The sequence below is a fragment of the Carettochelys insculpta genome, chromosome 6 (genome assembly GCF_033958435.1).
Source record: "Carettochelys insculpta isolate YL-2023 chromosome 6, ASM3395843v1, whole genome shotgun sequence".
Taxonomy (NCBI): Eukaryota; Metazoa; Chordata; order Testudines; family Carettochelyidae; genus Carettochelys; species Carettochelys insculpta.
Window position 1 is genome coordinate 119,866,766 of NC_134142.1, and position 15,305 is coordinate 119,882,070.

The window sequence follows — 15,305 nt, forward strand, 5'->3', positions numbered from 1 at the left end:
GGAGGTTGTAAAGCCCCCATCTTCCACTCCCCCTCATCAGGAAGCTGCAGAGCCCCCCATCCCGGGTGCCTCACTGGGGGGCAGCTGCCCACATCGCTGAGGTGCCCTGACATGGAAGACCAGCTCCCCCGTACCCCTGGAGGCCAGTGTCCTGTATTTGCCACAGGGCAATGTGGTCACTACCCAACAGCCCCTTGATGGACTTCAGAGCGTGTGTGTGTGTGGGTGGGTGTGTGGGGGGGTACCATTAGTAAGACTGCCGGCCAGGCTGAGTTCAGCTGCTGTGTCCTATATGGCCAGAGGGGGCACTAGTGCACCAACAACACCTCCCTGACTCTCACAGGTAACATTCATACCCCTGTCTCTGAGCCTGCCCTGAGAACAACTAGTCCTCCCCCCCCACCCCCCGGCTAACAATGCAACCCATAGGGGAAACTGAGTCACACAGCAGGAGTCATCACGGTATTAGCAGATGCTCAGTTTGTCACATGCCCAAATGGTCTTTTCTCCATTCATAGAGAGGCGGATCCTTTGTCTGCTGTACTGTCTCTTACCTCCTTGTTTTCAGTGATTTGCAGAGGTCTGTGATGAGTTTTCCATTGGTAGACTTGGGATGGAGCAAGGCTAGGCCACGGACCCTTGCATTGTGTCACCGGCTAGTGAGGGAGGTCTGACGACTCCTGCTTGAATAGGCTATCACCAAGACATATTATTCCTGGGAAACTAACTTCTTCGGAGTCCATACGTTCAACATAATTGCATTATATCTTGAATTATTACCTGTAACTGCTTCTTGCAGTGGTCAGAAGTCTTGATAAGTCATGAGCTTTCTGTAGCTTCCTTCCATGTTACCTTTCATGGATGAATTCCTGGCAGTGTTTTTGAAACAGTGAGTTTACCAGCTCTGAGACAAGAGTTGCTTGCAAAGAACGTGGGACCCTTTACCGAGGGCCCTCTGTGTCACTGTGACCATGAGCCCAGTTAATCGCACTATTCCCTATAACTAGCATGTAGACCAACCTCTTTCCCCCACCCCGGTGGGCTGGATCAGCACCACTCCAGTGGCACCAAGGCTAGGTATCCAACTGGTGCCAACTGCCTGTAGCTCTGTTGGAGTCTGTAGGGCTAGATCACCAAAGACTGTCAACCAGCCCTATTTCCCTTAGAGCCAATGGGCCAAATCCCCAGCTGGTGTAAATGGGTGCAGCCCTCCCAGAGTCAATGGTGTGATGCCTGTTTACACCAGTTGGGGATTGTGGCATCACAGCACCAGAGCTAGATCCGTGCAGTGGAAGCTGCTCTGAGAAGAGCCCAAGCGGCTGATTTAGGAGGAACTGGTAAACGTGCTTGATCGGGTTAATTTAGGGATGTAGCAATGAAGGGTGGTAGTGATAGACTGGTGGGCGGGGCTTAGTTTGATGGACATGGGGAATAATAACAGAGGTCACAGGATGGAATCTGAATGGGGGACAAGGGAAGCATAGGGGGTGAGATAGCTCAGGCCATGGGATCGGCCTCTGGGGGAGGTGAGGGGAGCTCCAACGGCATTGAACGCAGCTGGCCAAGATAATGGGAAATGTTCTGTAGGTAACAGCCCTGGCCTGGCCTTGGGGCAATGAGTTGGGTGGTCTACTGGGCCATTCCCCTGTCCAAACTCTCTTACTCAGATCTCCCTGGCAGGAGAGGAAGCCTCACATTCAGCCCTTAGCTGTTACTCCTAGGATGAATGCTATTTATGACGTGTATTATTGCAGGCCCTAGGAGTCCCTGCCACAACCTCGCTGTGCTAGGCCCTGTGCAAACGCAGAACAGAGACCACCCTCCAGTCCCTCCTTGGCGTTAGCCCTGGGGCTGTGGAGTCTTGTGAATGGATTTGTGGGGCTGCTATGGGTCACAGTGATGGGAGCTGTATGGGAGCAGCACTGAGCCACGCTGGGGGTGGTGGCGGGAGTCCTGCTGAGCCCAGCGGTGCTAATTTAAGCAGTGTGGGCCGGTAGCTGCCACACAGAGAAATTCGGAGGTGTTAGGGCTCTTGGGCACATACTCATGTTCTGCTATGGAGCTGAGGAAGTGAATCCTGAGGGCTGGAACGTGGTCCCCTTCTACTCCTCTCTTGTTTCATGTCAGACTACAAGGGAGGCACTTGCTCCTCTTGTGGAAACATTCGGCCCCTGGTGACGCCTGCTGCAAGGGGGGGCAGAATCTGCCCTGTCAGTCCTGGCGGTGTATGAGCCCAGGAGCAATGGCCCTGGAATGCGTGAAGGCTGCAGGTGGTGGTGGTGCTGGCCCTGGGGTGGGTGCAAGGCACTGCGGGAGCATGGAGGTGGCTAGGAGAGCAGGCAGCTCCTCTTGGGTTTCCGTTTGCGCTGTCTCTTCCTCATGGTGCTCAAGGCAGCTCTGGTGGCTTCCATGAAGATGTCAGTGATGTTCTCCTGGAACTTGGCTGAGCACTCAAGGTAAGTGACGGCATGAACCTCCCGGGCCCTAGCCTCTGCCTGAAACAGAAGGGAGCATGAGATCCACAGAGGGCATAGGGGAGGGCACCCTGGCCATACAGTACTACATAGGGACTTCAGAATCCATTCCCTTTGGGCCTCCCCTCCCCTGCTGTCACCCTCAGGCTTCCCAGTGCCTCTTGCAGGGTCCATGACATCCCTGGCTTCAATTGGCTGAATTGCCCTGACCTTGTAAGGGAGCTTACATGAGCCTTGTTCCCTTATGTCTGAGAGGGATGATTTTTCCCTCCTCCCAAGGATGGGGCTGAGGATTCAGGAGGGTCTGGCCTGGGGGCAGGGGCTGTGTCACCTGTTGGTAGGTGATGGGCTCCAGATGGTCCTCATGAAGCCGCCTCAGCAGGAACTTGTCCTTCCTCAGGTCGGTCTTGCAGCCCACCAGCAAGACAGGGACACCCTTGCAGAAGTGATTGACCTCTGGGTACCACTGTGCAGGCAGAGAGGAGGAGATGGGGGAGGGCTGAGCAAAGGGGCAGGGGTCCCCATAAGTCCCCAGAGGCATTGGGGAAGGGTCTGAGCCCCATGCCCATCCCCATTAAAGCTGAGGATGGGACGTATCCCCAAGGAACACAAAAGAAGCCAGCAGACCAGAGCTAGAATCACTGCAGAGAGCAGGGTGGGCACATTGGCAGTGGGGTGAGCCCCTGGCTACCCCAGTCCCAGTCTGTGTTAGCAGGGGGTGCTGCAGGGAGTGGGGTGAGCAGGGGAGCTCCCAGTTACTCTGCTCCTGGCCTTTCCCATTTGATCTGTGGCCAGTTTTGTTACCTTAGTGAGAATGTTGTCAAAGCTGGAGGGACTGGTGACATCGAAGCACATGAGGATGACATGGGTGCCTGTGTAGGAGAGGGGTCGGAGCCTGTCGTAATCTTCCTGCCCTGTGCAGAGGAGATGGAGGTCACAAAGTGTCCCTTGCTTTCAAATGCAGGCCCCCCCACCTCTGGATGTCAGAGCGGATCTCACCTTTACGGGCAGCCAACCCTGGTTCCACCGGGCACACACACAGGTGTATTCTGCCACCCACCAGTGCACTTACGCACATGTGCGTTCTGACACACACTGACCCAGGCTGATACATGCATGCCTGAACACTCTTGTACACTCACTTATGCACTGGCGCAGGTACACGTGTGTGCACACACCCCATCACATGCATGAGCTCACACAAACATACACTCCCTGCCACTCCTGACAGGCCCTGCTCCTGCCCTGGGGAGACCAGCCAAACAGCAGGCCTGTGTTCCCTGTAAGCTGAGCATGTGGGTAGCTGCCCAGGAGAGAGTCAGGTGCCAGCCAGCTGATTGGCAGAGCGCCCATTGCTGGCAGCCTGTTTCTATGGGTGGTGCACATCCACCCATCCCTTGGTGAATGTAACAAAATTTATTCCACCCATAGATGGACAAAAATTAGAGAGAACCCTGCTGCTGGCCCAGATTGCTGGAGTCCAGAGCCACAGCTCCTTCTGAGTGCCAAGGGAATCATATCTTGGCTCTGTTTTCCTCAGCCTGCTCAAGCTGGGTTCAAATCCCTGCTCTGCTAAACGTCCTATGTAACCTGCTGCAAGCCTCTTAGTGGCATCATGCCTCAGTTTCCCCATCTGTACAATAGGAATCATAGCCCTGCTCTGCTTCACAGGGGCATTGTGAGGATGAATATATTAAAGACTGAGAGGAGAGCAGATACCGCAGAGATAGGAGCCAGAGAACTGTTTAAGATAGCTGTGCTCACACCCAGAGTTCTCTGAACCCAGGCCTGGAGTTCACATCCCTGCACATAACCATTATCTGAATTATAGACCTGCTTTCAAAATGCAGCAGTGAAGTCTCTTGTAATTTTATCACGCCAGCTTGTATTTCTCTGAAAGTGCCAGCTCCTGGAGTCATTTGATTAGGGGATGATGCTCAGCCTTCATTTAAATAAAGAGGACGTGTCTATCCTTCATGGAGTAGACGCAAGTCCAAAAAGGTAATGATTCTGAAACAAGAAATCAAAGGAAAAGTGCGCCTAGTTTGTTCTGATTTTGAGGGTGATCTCGTGAATTTCCGAGGCCTGGCTCCTGCTGTTGGAAGGAGTGTAAGTACAGCAGTTCTCAGCTGTGTCACTTTGTCAAGGGCTAGGGAAGAACTTGGGATGCCAGCTGCAGAAATCCAGAAAGAACTTTGATCCCAGGATGCTGATGTGGAAAAAGGGCCCATCTCCAGGAAAAAGTTTTAGAAAATGAAAGCTAAAACGCATATTTTAAAAAAGAGGAAAATCTGTTTGTTTGTTTTTTAAGAATCTGACGTGTAAAAAATGTTATTTTCTTTCAAGTGCCACTGTGACAAAAATGAGCTTGTCTGAAAGTGTCTTTTTCCACCCAAAGTTTGCATGCTAAAAATATTCACACACTGATTTGCGTAAGAGTCCACACACACCCAGCACACATATGCACTGTATATAATCTTAGATCCAACTACCATTTCCATAGCAAGCCACACCCCTACCTGTACATGAGTGGGTCTCAACTTTTGCAGACTACTGAACCCCTTTCAGGAGTCTGGTTTGTCTTGTATACCCCACAAAACTACTCCACTTAAACTACTCACTTACACCATCAGACATGCAAGTACAAAAGTGTCACAGCATGGTAGAATAGAAATTGCTGACTTTTTACCCTTTGTACCATAGAATTATAAAATAAATCAATTGGAATATGAATCTTGCATTTACATTTCAGTGCATAGTACATAGAGCAATATAAACAATATTGTATGAAATATGAAATATATATATGAAATATCTGTACTAGATATTAGTTTGTACTGACTTTGCTGGTACTCTTCTGTTGCCAATTCTCATGCTGCAAATAAGCACCCCGACTTTCACAATAAGCCAAAAAATCAATGAATCTCATTTCAAAGCAAGCGACTCCCTAAAAGAACCACAAAACTCTGTGGCTGCATCTACAGTAGCCAGTTCTTTTGAAAGATTTTTTGAAAGAATGGGCCTCTTTTGAAAGATCCTGCGGAGCGTCTACACACAAAAAGCATTCTTTCAAAAGCAAATGGAAAGAGTGTGGCGCTCCTTTCAAAATCGTTCTTCCTTTCCCGTTTCAGGAAGCGCACCCCCTTTCAAAAGCTTCTTTAGGAAGAAAACGTGTGTAGAGGCTCCTCAGACCCTTTTTTTTGAAAGAGCATTTCTCATGGAGCCTGATTTTTCAGTCCCTGGCCTGCTCTTTTGAAAGAGCGGGGACTGTGTGGACACTCTTTCAAAAGAGCACCTCACACTTTTGATCCACTTTTTTTTTTTTGTGTGGATGCTGCTTGTCGAAAGAAGTTCTTTTGGGAAAGATCTTCCAGAAGGGCTTATTTCGAAAGATCTCAGTAGTGTAGATGTAGCCTGTGTGACTAGGTTTCACTGAGGTGCAGCCTGCGATGAGGGTGGGTACAAGGTACACCCCTGAATTCTCTACCCCTTGCCCTGCTTCTTGGGAACCATATATATATATATATCTATATATCTATATATATATAGATATATATATAAAAACATGACATTACAAGACAATTAAGCATGAAACAAGCCATATTTCTAGGGTTTTTAAATGTTTTTGGTTCTCTTTCTCTCTGGGCTTATCTACACCTAACAGATCAACGTTCCAGAGATCGATCTCTCAGGGTTTGATTTAGTGGGTTCAGAAGGGCCATACTAAATCGACTGTTTGTCAATCTCTTATTGACCCCCATGTTCCATGAGGTTGTGAGGAGTAAGGGAAGGCGATGGGAGTTTGTCCCATCAACTTCCTGTGGTGGAAGTTTGGCTTAAGGTACATTGACTCCAGCTATGCTATTCACATAGCTGGAGCTGCATATCTTAAGTGGACTTTCTCTCCCAGGGTAGACCTGCCCCTCTTTCCCCACCTACCCCTCCAATTCCTACAGGGACAGAGGTAGGTCAGTTTTCCACACAGGACGTTGACTCACTCTGCTGTTCACGATGGGCTTAGGAGGGGACCAGGCACCCCATCCTCTACCTGTACATACCTGCTGTGTCCCACAGATTGATTTGCACTGGCTTGCCACCAATCTGGAAGGAGGCAGAGTACTTCTCAAACACAGTGGGGACGTAGACCTGGGAGGAGAAAGAAGGGGAGAGTCACTGTGCTGAAAGGAAAGACAGCCTGCCATTGCCTCTGCTCAGTAGACCGGCTCATGGGGAGCTAGGGCTCGTTCCTCCTTAGACTCTCATCTGTGAGTCTATCTGAAATATTCACATGCCTCCGTCACTGGACTCACAGAATCATAGGGTTGGAAGAGACCTCAGCAGGTCATCAAGGCCAACCCCTAGCTCTAAGCTAAAGAGTGACAGACACAGTCCATAACGTATTCATATTCACAACAGCCCTGTGAAGTGAAGGACTATTACCTATGTTGTACAAATGGGAAACTGAGGCACAGAGCGTGTCAATGGTTTGCATGAAGTCATGCAGGGAGTTCTTTGGGAGAGCAGGGACTTGAATGGAGGTGTCCCAAGAATGGGCCCTAACCACTACTGTCTTTTCATCCCACAAGTGTGATTTCCCTTGCCCTCGTGTAATGTGCTGGGGCTAGGGTGTTTGTGCTGTGTGTTTCTCTGGGATGTATTAATCATTATTGTTGTTTTAGGGACATGTGGACAGGCGCCAATAACTGATTTTTCAGTTCAGGGGCTGAACTGAATGATTACAAAAAATCAGTTCAGTTTCTCATTTTTCTCACTCAAAACAAAAACAACCCAACCCCCATCTCGGCTCCCTGCCCGCCCCTGAAAACCCAGAAATAAAATTCATTGTGGGTCAAACGGCATGTTTCATCGCACCTGAGATACTTTCCTCACTGTTTTTTATTTTGCAACAGATTGTTTTGTGGGGGGCGTTTCGCCTTTTCTCGTTTTAAAAAAAATCAGCTACATTTCTAAACGAAACGCAGCTTTGAAATGAAAAATTTGAAACGTGTCACTTTAAATGATGAGATGAAATATGTTCCCTTTCATTAAAAATGTTTATGCCTCATTTTGGGGCAGGGACTGTGTGCTGAAACTCTTCCCGAGGCTGCCACCCTGCACCCTCCAATGCATGGGACAGCTCTGAGGCCATGATGCCACTGCTGGAGAATTCTACAGGACAGGTGACAAGAGCCTTTAGAAAGTGTTTTGTTCACCATTGTTTTCTCTAGTAGATTTGTAGCGGAATTCCTACCCCTGCACCCTTGTTTACTGACTCTTTGAATTCCACAGGGTTGCTTGGGAAGATTAACATCAGAGTTCCCTTTAATTTTTCCCACCCCTAAGTGGAATGAGTTGTGTTATGCGCACCAAGGTGGAGGTGATGGGCAAAACGGAAATCACCTCCATATTGGTGCACAAAGAAAATTGATGGGATGGGGGTGGGGCCAAGGGAGTTCTAAGGGTGGGAGGGGGCCCAGGCCTGGGGCAGAGGATGAGGCGCAGGTGTGTGAAGGCTCTGGCTGGGACACAGGCTCAGGGCTGGGGCAGGGGGTTGCGGTACCAGGCTGTGAGAGCTCTGGATGAGGGTGTGGGGTCTGGGGAGAGGCTAGGGGTGAGGGGCTGGGACAGAGGGTTGAGGGCCAGAGGAGTGAGGGTACTGGAAAGAGGTGTAGGCTATGGAGGTGGGACTGCATTTGGGAGAGGTTTGGGGTGAAGGAGGATGTTTCAGGGCTGTTGTGAGCTGAGAGTCTCCCCTACAGCTCTCTGTCCTCATGACAGCCCCTGGGCTGGGAGGAAGGACACCTGTCCCCCACCCTGGCAGTTCCAGGGCTGGACGGCCCCAGCTGGGCTGTGCGACAGGGTCAGGGCTAGGTGAGGGCCCAGTGACACTGACAAGTTGGAGGGTGAGCTAGGCTGGGGGCCAGCCTCCCCTGGCTGTGGTAAATCCCTGCCCTATGGGACTTCTTTGAGGGCCTGCACAGCACTAAGTAGACAGCTGCATGGCCGCACAGCTTAGAGGGAACTTAGCTTAAGGCCACCTTTGATTTGTCACCAGCCCAAGGAACATCCAGATTCTTGCAACAGCTCTGAGTACTTCTGAGGTCCATGTATGGAACCATAGCTCAGGGGCCAGCAAGCAAAATAGCAAGAAGAGGCTTTTCTTTTCTTTTTTTTTTTTTCATATCTGGTAAAAGCTCGAATTCAAGAGCTGCAATGCATGTGACTATGAGATGGTCCTCAATAAATAATGTCAACCCGTACCTTTTGTAACCACTATTTTAAGGACAGTGCACACACAATGATTTTTCATGCAATACACATTTACTGCAAGACATTCACGAAGTTTTTACGTATTCTGTTTCCTCACACTTTACATGTGTGTGTTTGTACCACTGTCTGCCTGACTTTCACTCCCAAACCCACTTTAATGACGCCAATTTTACTGCACATTTAATTTCAGTTTTCTCTCCTAAAATGCCTGTTGCCCTTCACAGCAGGAATGCCCCAAGTTTCCTTCTCCTTTTCAAAATCAAGACTTTATCAGCAGCATGATTGAAACACAGGTCCAGCATCATCTCCCACAATGCCCTGCACTTATTAAAGGTGGGGGTTATCCACCGTTTCAAGATCACATATCATTTGCTGTTTAGATATGAGTTGTTCATCGGGCTTTTGGACATTCACCATTTACCAAAATTAATCACAAGGGTTTTTGTTTTTTTGTTTTTTTCACTTTGCAATTATAGTGTCGAGAGTCACAAATAAGTCCTTACAGAGCTGTATGTGGCTGTGAAGTCGCAGGTAGCAGACTCCTAGCCGAGGTCTAGATCTGCTGACAGTTCTAGTGTGCATGTTTGCTACTGCAAACTGCCTGGGCTAGTCAGGGTCTAGGAGAGCAGTGGTCTGTTTACACCTTCCCTTCGCTCTGTGCTAGAAAACCCGTCCCATTAGCAGGACTGCTTTGATGTTTGCTGTGCCTCTGGGGCGTGGGGACCCGTTAGTGAGCAAAGTTTGGGCTCCTTTTTCCAAGAGGTTACTGAATTTACGCTGGTGCAGTGGTTCTCAAATGATCAAAGACTCATAGAACACTAAAACAGGAAGGGACCATGAGAGGTCATCATATAGAGTCCCCTGCCCTTATGGCAGGACCAAGCTCCACCTCGACCATCCCTGATAGGTGTCTATCTAACCTGCTGTTAAATATCTCCAGCAATGGAGATGCCACAACCTCCCCAGGCAATTTATTCCTGTGTTTAACCACCCTAGCCGTGTCTACACGTGCATGCTACTTCGAAGTAGCGGCACTAACTTCGAAATAGCACCCGTCACGGCTACACGTGTCAGGCGCTATTTCGAAGTTAACATCGACGTTAGGCGGCGAGACGTCAAAGCCGCTAACCCCATGAGGGGATGGGAATAGCGCCCTACTTCGACGTTCAACGTCGAAGTAGGGACTGTGTAGTCGTTGCGCATCCCGCAACATTGAAATTGCGGGGTCCGCCATGGCGGCCATCAACTGAGGGGTTGAGAGACGCTCTCTCTCCAGCCCCTGCGGGGCTCTATGGTCATCATGTGCAGCAGCCCTTAGCCCAGGGCTTCTGGCTGCTGCTGCCGCAGCTGGGGATCCATGCTGCATGCACAGGGTCTACAACCAGTTGTCGGCTCTGTGGATCTTGTGTTGTTTAGTGCAAGTGTGTCTGGGAGGGGCCCTTTAAGGGAGCGGCTTGCTGTTGAGTCCGCCCTGTGACCCTGTCTGCAGCTGTGCCTGGCACCCTTATTTCGATGTGTGCTACTTTGGCGTGTAGACGTTCCCTCGCTGCGCCTATTTCGATGTGGTGCTGCGCAACGTCGAAGTTGAACATTGACGTTGCCAGCCCTGGAGGACGTGTAGATGTTATTCATCGAAATAGGCTATATTTCGATGTCACTACATCAAAATAAGCTACTTCGAAGTAGGCTTCACGTGTAGACGTAGCCCCTGAGAGTTAGGAAGTTTTTCCTAATGTCCAGCCTAAACCTCCCTTGCTTCAGTTTAAGTCCATTGCTTCTTGTGCTATCCTCAGAGGTCAAGGAGAACAATTTTTCTCCCTCCTCCTTGTAACTCTGTTTTAGGTACTTGAAAACCACTATCATGTCTCATCCAAGTCTTCTCTTTTCTAAGCTACACAAGTCCAGTTCCCTCAGTCTTCCCCCATAGTTCACGTTCTCCAGACCCCAATCATTCTTGTTGCTCCTCTCTGGACCTTCTCCAATATCACCACATCTTTCTTGAAATGTGGGGTCTGGACTCATTTTAATGGGGTTGCCAGGGCTGGCATTAGACTTGCTGAGACCTGGGGCTGACACTCTTTGGCTTCAGTTCTCCCCCACCCGCCACATGGGATTGTGTGGTAGTTCTTTTGTTGCCAGAAGGGTTTTGCAGTGCAGTGACCTTTGAAAGCCCCTTTCCTCGTGTTACTGTGTCCCCACTTGGGGGTTGTACAGCAGGATCCACATGGGTACAGGCAGAGTGACACAGCCACAACTTGTGTGAGCAGCCAGCACCTTACAGCTGCTCAGCATGGGGTTGGCAATCTGGGAATTCCCGGGTCCGTTGCTGCAGATGACCTGGACTGTCTGGGATCTTCCCAGCCACTGCCAGCTACCAGGGCAATCCTGTTGGGGTCAGTGCCTGCCAGGTCTTTGGGAAGGGTGTGTGCTGGCACCTGGTAGCCTCAGCAGAGCAGGTTCCCTGGGCAGGGGAATGTCTCCAGGCTGGGACTTTCTGGAGGGGGATCACTTTCACTTCCCTTGGTCAGCTGGGCTCCCACAGTCCCCTGCTAGGGGGACTTTCCCTCCACCCCCAGAAGTTTCTGCCTGGCTTTGCTCTGCAGAGGGCTCGCCCAGAGCACCTGTCCAGGGGAGTGGTGAAGGAGAGGCGGCTCTATGAACCAGGGAGCTGAGCAGGGTTTACCTTGTGGTGAGAACAGGTGGGCAAAGCAGGGCTGATTCAGGGTCCTGTGCAGGGAGCAGTGTGACCAAGGCAGGTTCTGTGAGGGCTGGGCTTCCCCAAGGAAAGAAGTGTGTGTGTCTGGGGCAGGGGCAGGGTCCCACAGGGAGCAGTGTGACCGGTGGGGGGCAGCGTGTGGTGTCTCTCAGGGACAGGATCCCAGTGGAGCAGTGCGAGGGGAAGGGAGTTCACTTTGGGACAGGGTCCCAGGGGAAGCAGAGTGAGGGGAGGGGGGTCACTCGGGGGAAGGTTCCCAGAGGGAGCAGTGTGAGGGGAAGGGGGTCTCTCAGGAACAGGGTCCCAGGGGGAGCAGGATGGGGGGGGTCTCTCAGGAACAGGGTCCCAGGGGGAGCAGGATGCGGGGGGTCTCTCAGGAACAAGGTCCCAGGGGGAGCAGTGTGAGGGGAGGGGGTCTCTCAGGAACAAGGTCCCAGGGGGGAGCAGTGTGAGGGGGAAGGGGACTCTCAGGACAGGGTCCCAGGGGGAGCAGTGTGAGGGGGAAGGGGACTCTCAGGACAGGGTCCCAGGGGGAGCAGTGTGAGGGGGAGGGGGTCTCTCAGGACAGGGTCCCCGAGGAGCAGCGTGAGGGGGAAGGGGTTTCTCAGGACAGGGTCCCCGAGGAGCAGCGTGAGGGGGAGGGGGTCTCTCAGGACAGGGTCCCCAAGGAGCAGTGTGAAGGGAGGGGTCTCTCAGGACAGGGTCCCAGGGGGAGCAGTGTGAGGGGGAGGGGGTCTCTCAGGACAGGGTCCCCGAGGAGCAGTGTGAAGGGAGGGGTCTCTCAGGACAGGGTCCCAGGGGGAGCAGTGTGAGGGGGAGGGGGTCTCTCAGGACAGGGTCCCCGAGGAGCAGCATGAAGGGGAGGGGGGTCTCTCAGGACAGGGTCCCAGGGGGAGCAGTGTGAGGGGGAGGGGGTCTCACAGGACAGGGTCCCCGAGGAGCAGTGTGAAGGGAGGGGTCTCTCAGGACAGGGTCCCAGGGGGAGCAGTGTGAGGGGGAGGGGGTCTCTCAGGACAGGGTCCCCGAGGAGCAGTGTGAAGGGAGGGGTCTCTCAGGACAGGGTCCCAGGGGGAGCAGTGTGAGGGGGAGGGGTCTCTCAGGACAGGGTCCCCGAGGAGCAGTGTGAAGGGAGGGGTCTCTCAGGACAGGGTCCCAGGGGGAGCAGTGTGAGGGGGAGGGGTCTCTCAGGACAGGGTCCCCGAGGAGCAGTGTGAAGGGAGGGGTCTCTCAGGACAGGGTCCCAGGGGGAGCAGTGTGAGGGGGAGGGGTCTCTCAGGACAGGGTCCCCGAGGAGCAGTGTGAAGGGAGGGGTCTCTCAGGACAGGGTCCCAGGGGGAGCAGTGTGAGGGGGAGGGGTCTCTCAGGGCAGGGTCCCAGGGGGAGCAGTGTGAGAGGGAGGGGGTCTCTCAGGGCAGGGTCCCAGGGGGAGCAGTGTAAGGGGGAGGGGGTCTCTCAGGGCAGGGTCCCAGGGGGAGCAGTGTGAGGGGGAGGGGGTCTCTCAGGACAGGGTCCCCGAGGAGCAGTGTGAGCGGAGGCCATCATGCTGACTGGAGGATGGGGCTCTTACCTTGGGGAAGTCCCCCTTGGCGAAGACCATGAGTAGGGAGGTCTTTCCACAGCCCCCGTCTCCCACAATCACGACTTTGATCTCGGTGGGGCCCGTCTCCACGCCCCCTTCCACCTGTTTCCGTGCCCTGTCTTCTCGCTGCATCTCCAGCTGCACCGGCTCAGCTGCTCCAGCTGCCGGTCTCCTTCACTCAGCTGCTGCACAATCTGCCAGCAGGCACCTGCCCGGAGCCCGAGCCTGGACGAATTAGGACCTCTCTGGCTCAGATCACGCCTCTGGCTCCCCCTCTGCTCTCCAGGCCTCTTCTGCCTCCCACTGAGCCACTCTTGGCTCTGACTGCAGGCGACACTGGCTCCCGCCCCATACTCTGCTCTGGCAGGAGGGTGCGGCTGGGAGCCAAAGAGGTTACAGCCTAGCTGTGGCCTCCCACAGGGTGGAGAAAGCGGGGGCAGGTGTGGCCAGGAATGTGACTAAGGGGAAGGCTGGCACAAGAAAGGAGAGTAAACAGTGACACACACATGCACTCATGCTATACTTGCACTCAGGCACTGCAGATTTTAATCTTTATTATCATGTCGGTAGGTGATATCAATGCTGCTGTGTTGTTACTTTCTCCCTCCAAGCTGTATCGGTTTAAACTTTCACAGTTGCGGGAAATCCTGGGCCTATTGATAGACAATGTGGGAGGGGCTTGGGCAGTCATTTAACATCAGCAGACGCTGAGATTCAAAAACATAGTAGGTCTTTATAACTGAGAACAACAAAAAGTCCTATGGCACCTTACAGACTAACAGATATTTTGGAGCATAAGCTTTAGTGGGCAAAGACCCGCTTCATAAGATGCATGAGTGGGGGGGTGGGTTTCAGAGGGGTATTTAAAGAGTGGGGTCCCAGTAAAAGGGAGGGCCAGAGCTGACAAGGTCTATTCGGCAAGGTGGAAATGGCCCATTATCAATAGTGTATCAAAAGAGGAAAAAACAAGTCTTATCAGACAGGGGGATATGACCCATTGTCAGAGTCTAATGGGGAGATATTAACACCCTGGGCAGAGAAGCTGCTTTTGTAAGGTGCGAGCCACTCCCAGTGTCTGTTTAATCCTTGGTTAATGGAGTCAAATTTGCAAATAAATTGCAGCTCGGAGATTTCTCTCTTCATCTGATATCTGTTAGTCTATAAGGTGCCACAGGACTTCTTGTTGGTCTCAAATGGCTACCTCTCTCATACTTGTCTTTATAACTGGTAAAGCACAGATCGTCAACCTCACGTGAAAGCCTGTGCCAACTCAAACCAGTTTCAACCCCGTGGCACCCCCATGGAAAAGTGTGACATCCAAAGTGGGTTCTAGCATCAGGTGATCTGGACACATGTTTTAGCAGGATCAGTTATGCTCTAGCCCAGGAGTCAGCAACCTTTCCGAGATGGAGTGCCAGCATTTGACTTTTGACCTCTATGTAGAGGCCAAGTGCTACTTTTTGAAGTGACTAATAGTCCTACTTATAACAGCTTCATTAATAAATAAATTAATATGCAAAGCTTTACTATTTAGGTGGTGGTTGGTAGCATTAGCTCGTCTTTTGTTAATCAATAGGTGGCATGGTTTTGAGCAAGCTCCCTGCTGCATAAGGGAGGAGAAGTGAAGCTGAGCTCCCACTTCACATGCTGATGGCAATCGTCTCATGTACCATTCTTGACGTGTGTGCTGGGGGTTGCTGAGTGCTGATCTTGGTTTACAGGAAGAACAAGACTATCTACAGATTATTGTCTTCAGTACTGGGCCATTAAGTTCCTTGAGTACTACTAATGGCTGTCATTAATGCATTGATCTATATAAATAGGTTTATACTTCATATTTCTAACTTCCAACACAGGAATGAGACATACACACAAATAGGATATACACATTCAGAGGCTTACAAGCCTTTCAATGACAGGTTACACACCACATTTTACATAAAGCATATTTGAGTTAAGCATATTCAGATTCAAAAACCTGTTTCCATAGAGGATAGGGGGATGCAATGTCCCAGAAGTCTTTTATGGCATTGATCTCTTTCCACAGAAGGCTTTGGGGAGAAGTGTTGCTGTAGGGGCTTTGTGACTGAGGCTTGGTCTACACTAGTGAGTTATGTCAATTGCACATATGCTATTCTAGCTATGGGGCAGTTGTGCAGGTAGAATCAGCTTATCTGCAATTGATTTACCTGGCTATCTACACAGAGGTTGGTCAACAGGAGAAAATCTCCCATTGATCTCCCTTATTCATTGCGATAGCAAGGAG

The 15,305-nt window shown here is 51.4% G+C and overlaps 1 protein-coding gene across 1 annotated transcript; it reads right to left on the reverse strand.

Annotated features, from left to right (window-relative positions):
• Positions 1 to 2,327: 2,327 nt before the first annotated feature.
• On the reverse strand, positions 2,328 to 13,171 carry RHOD (ras homolog family member D). The gene is made up of 5 exons (XM_074996051.1): positions 13,028 to 13,171; positions 6,533 to 6,620; positions 3,279 to 3,388; positions 2,806 to 2,940; positions 2,328 to 2,495 (listed from the first exon to the last, which is right to left on the reverse strand). Exons 1-5 carry the CDS (start codon positions 13,169 to 13,171, stop codon positions 2,328 to 2,330), a joined length of 645 nt encoding a protein of 214 aa, XP_074852152.1.
• Positions 13,172 to 15,305: the final 2,134 nt, after the last annotated feature.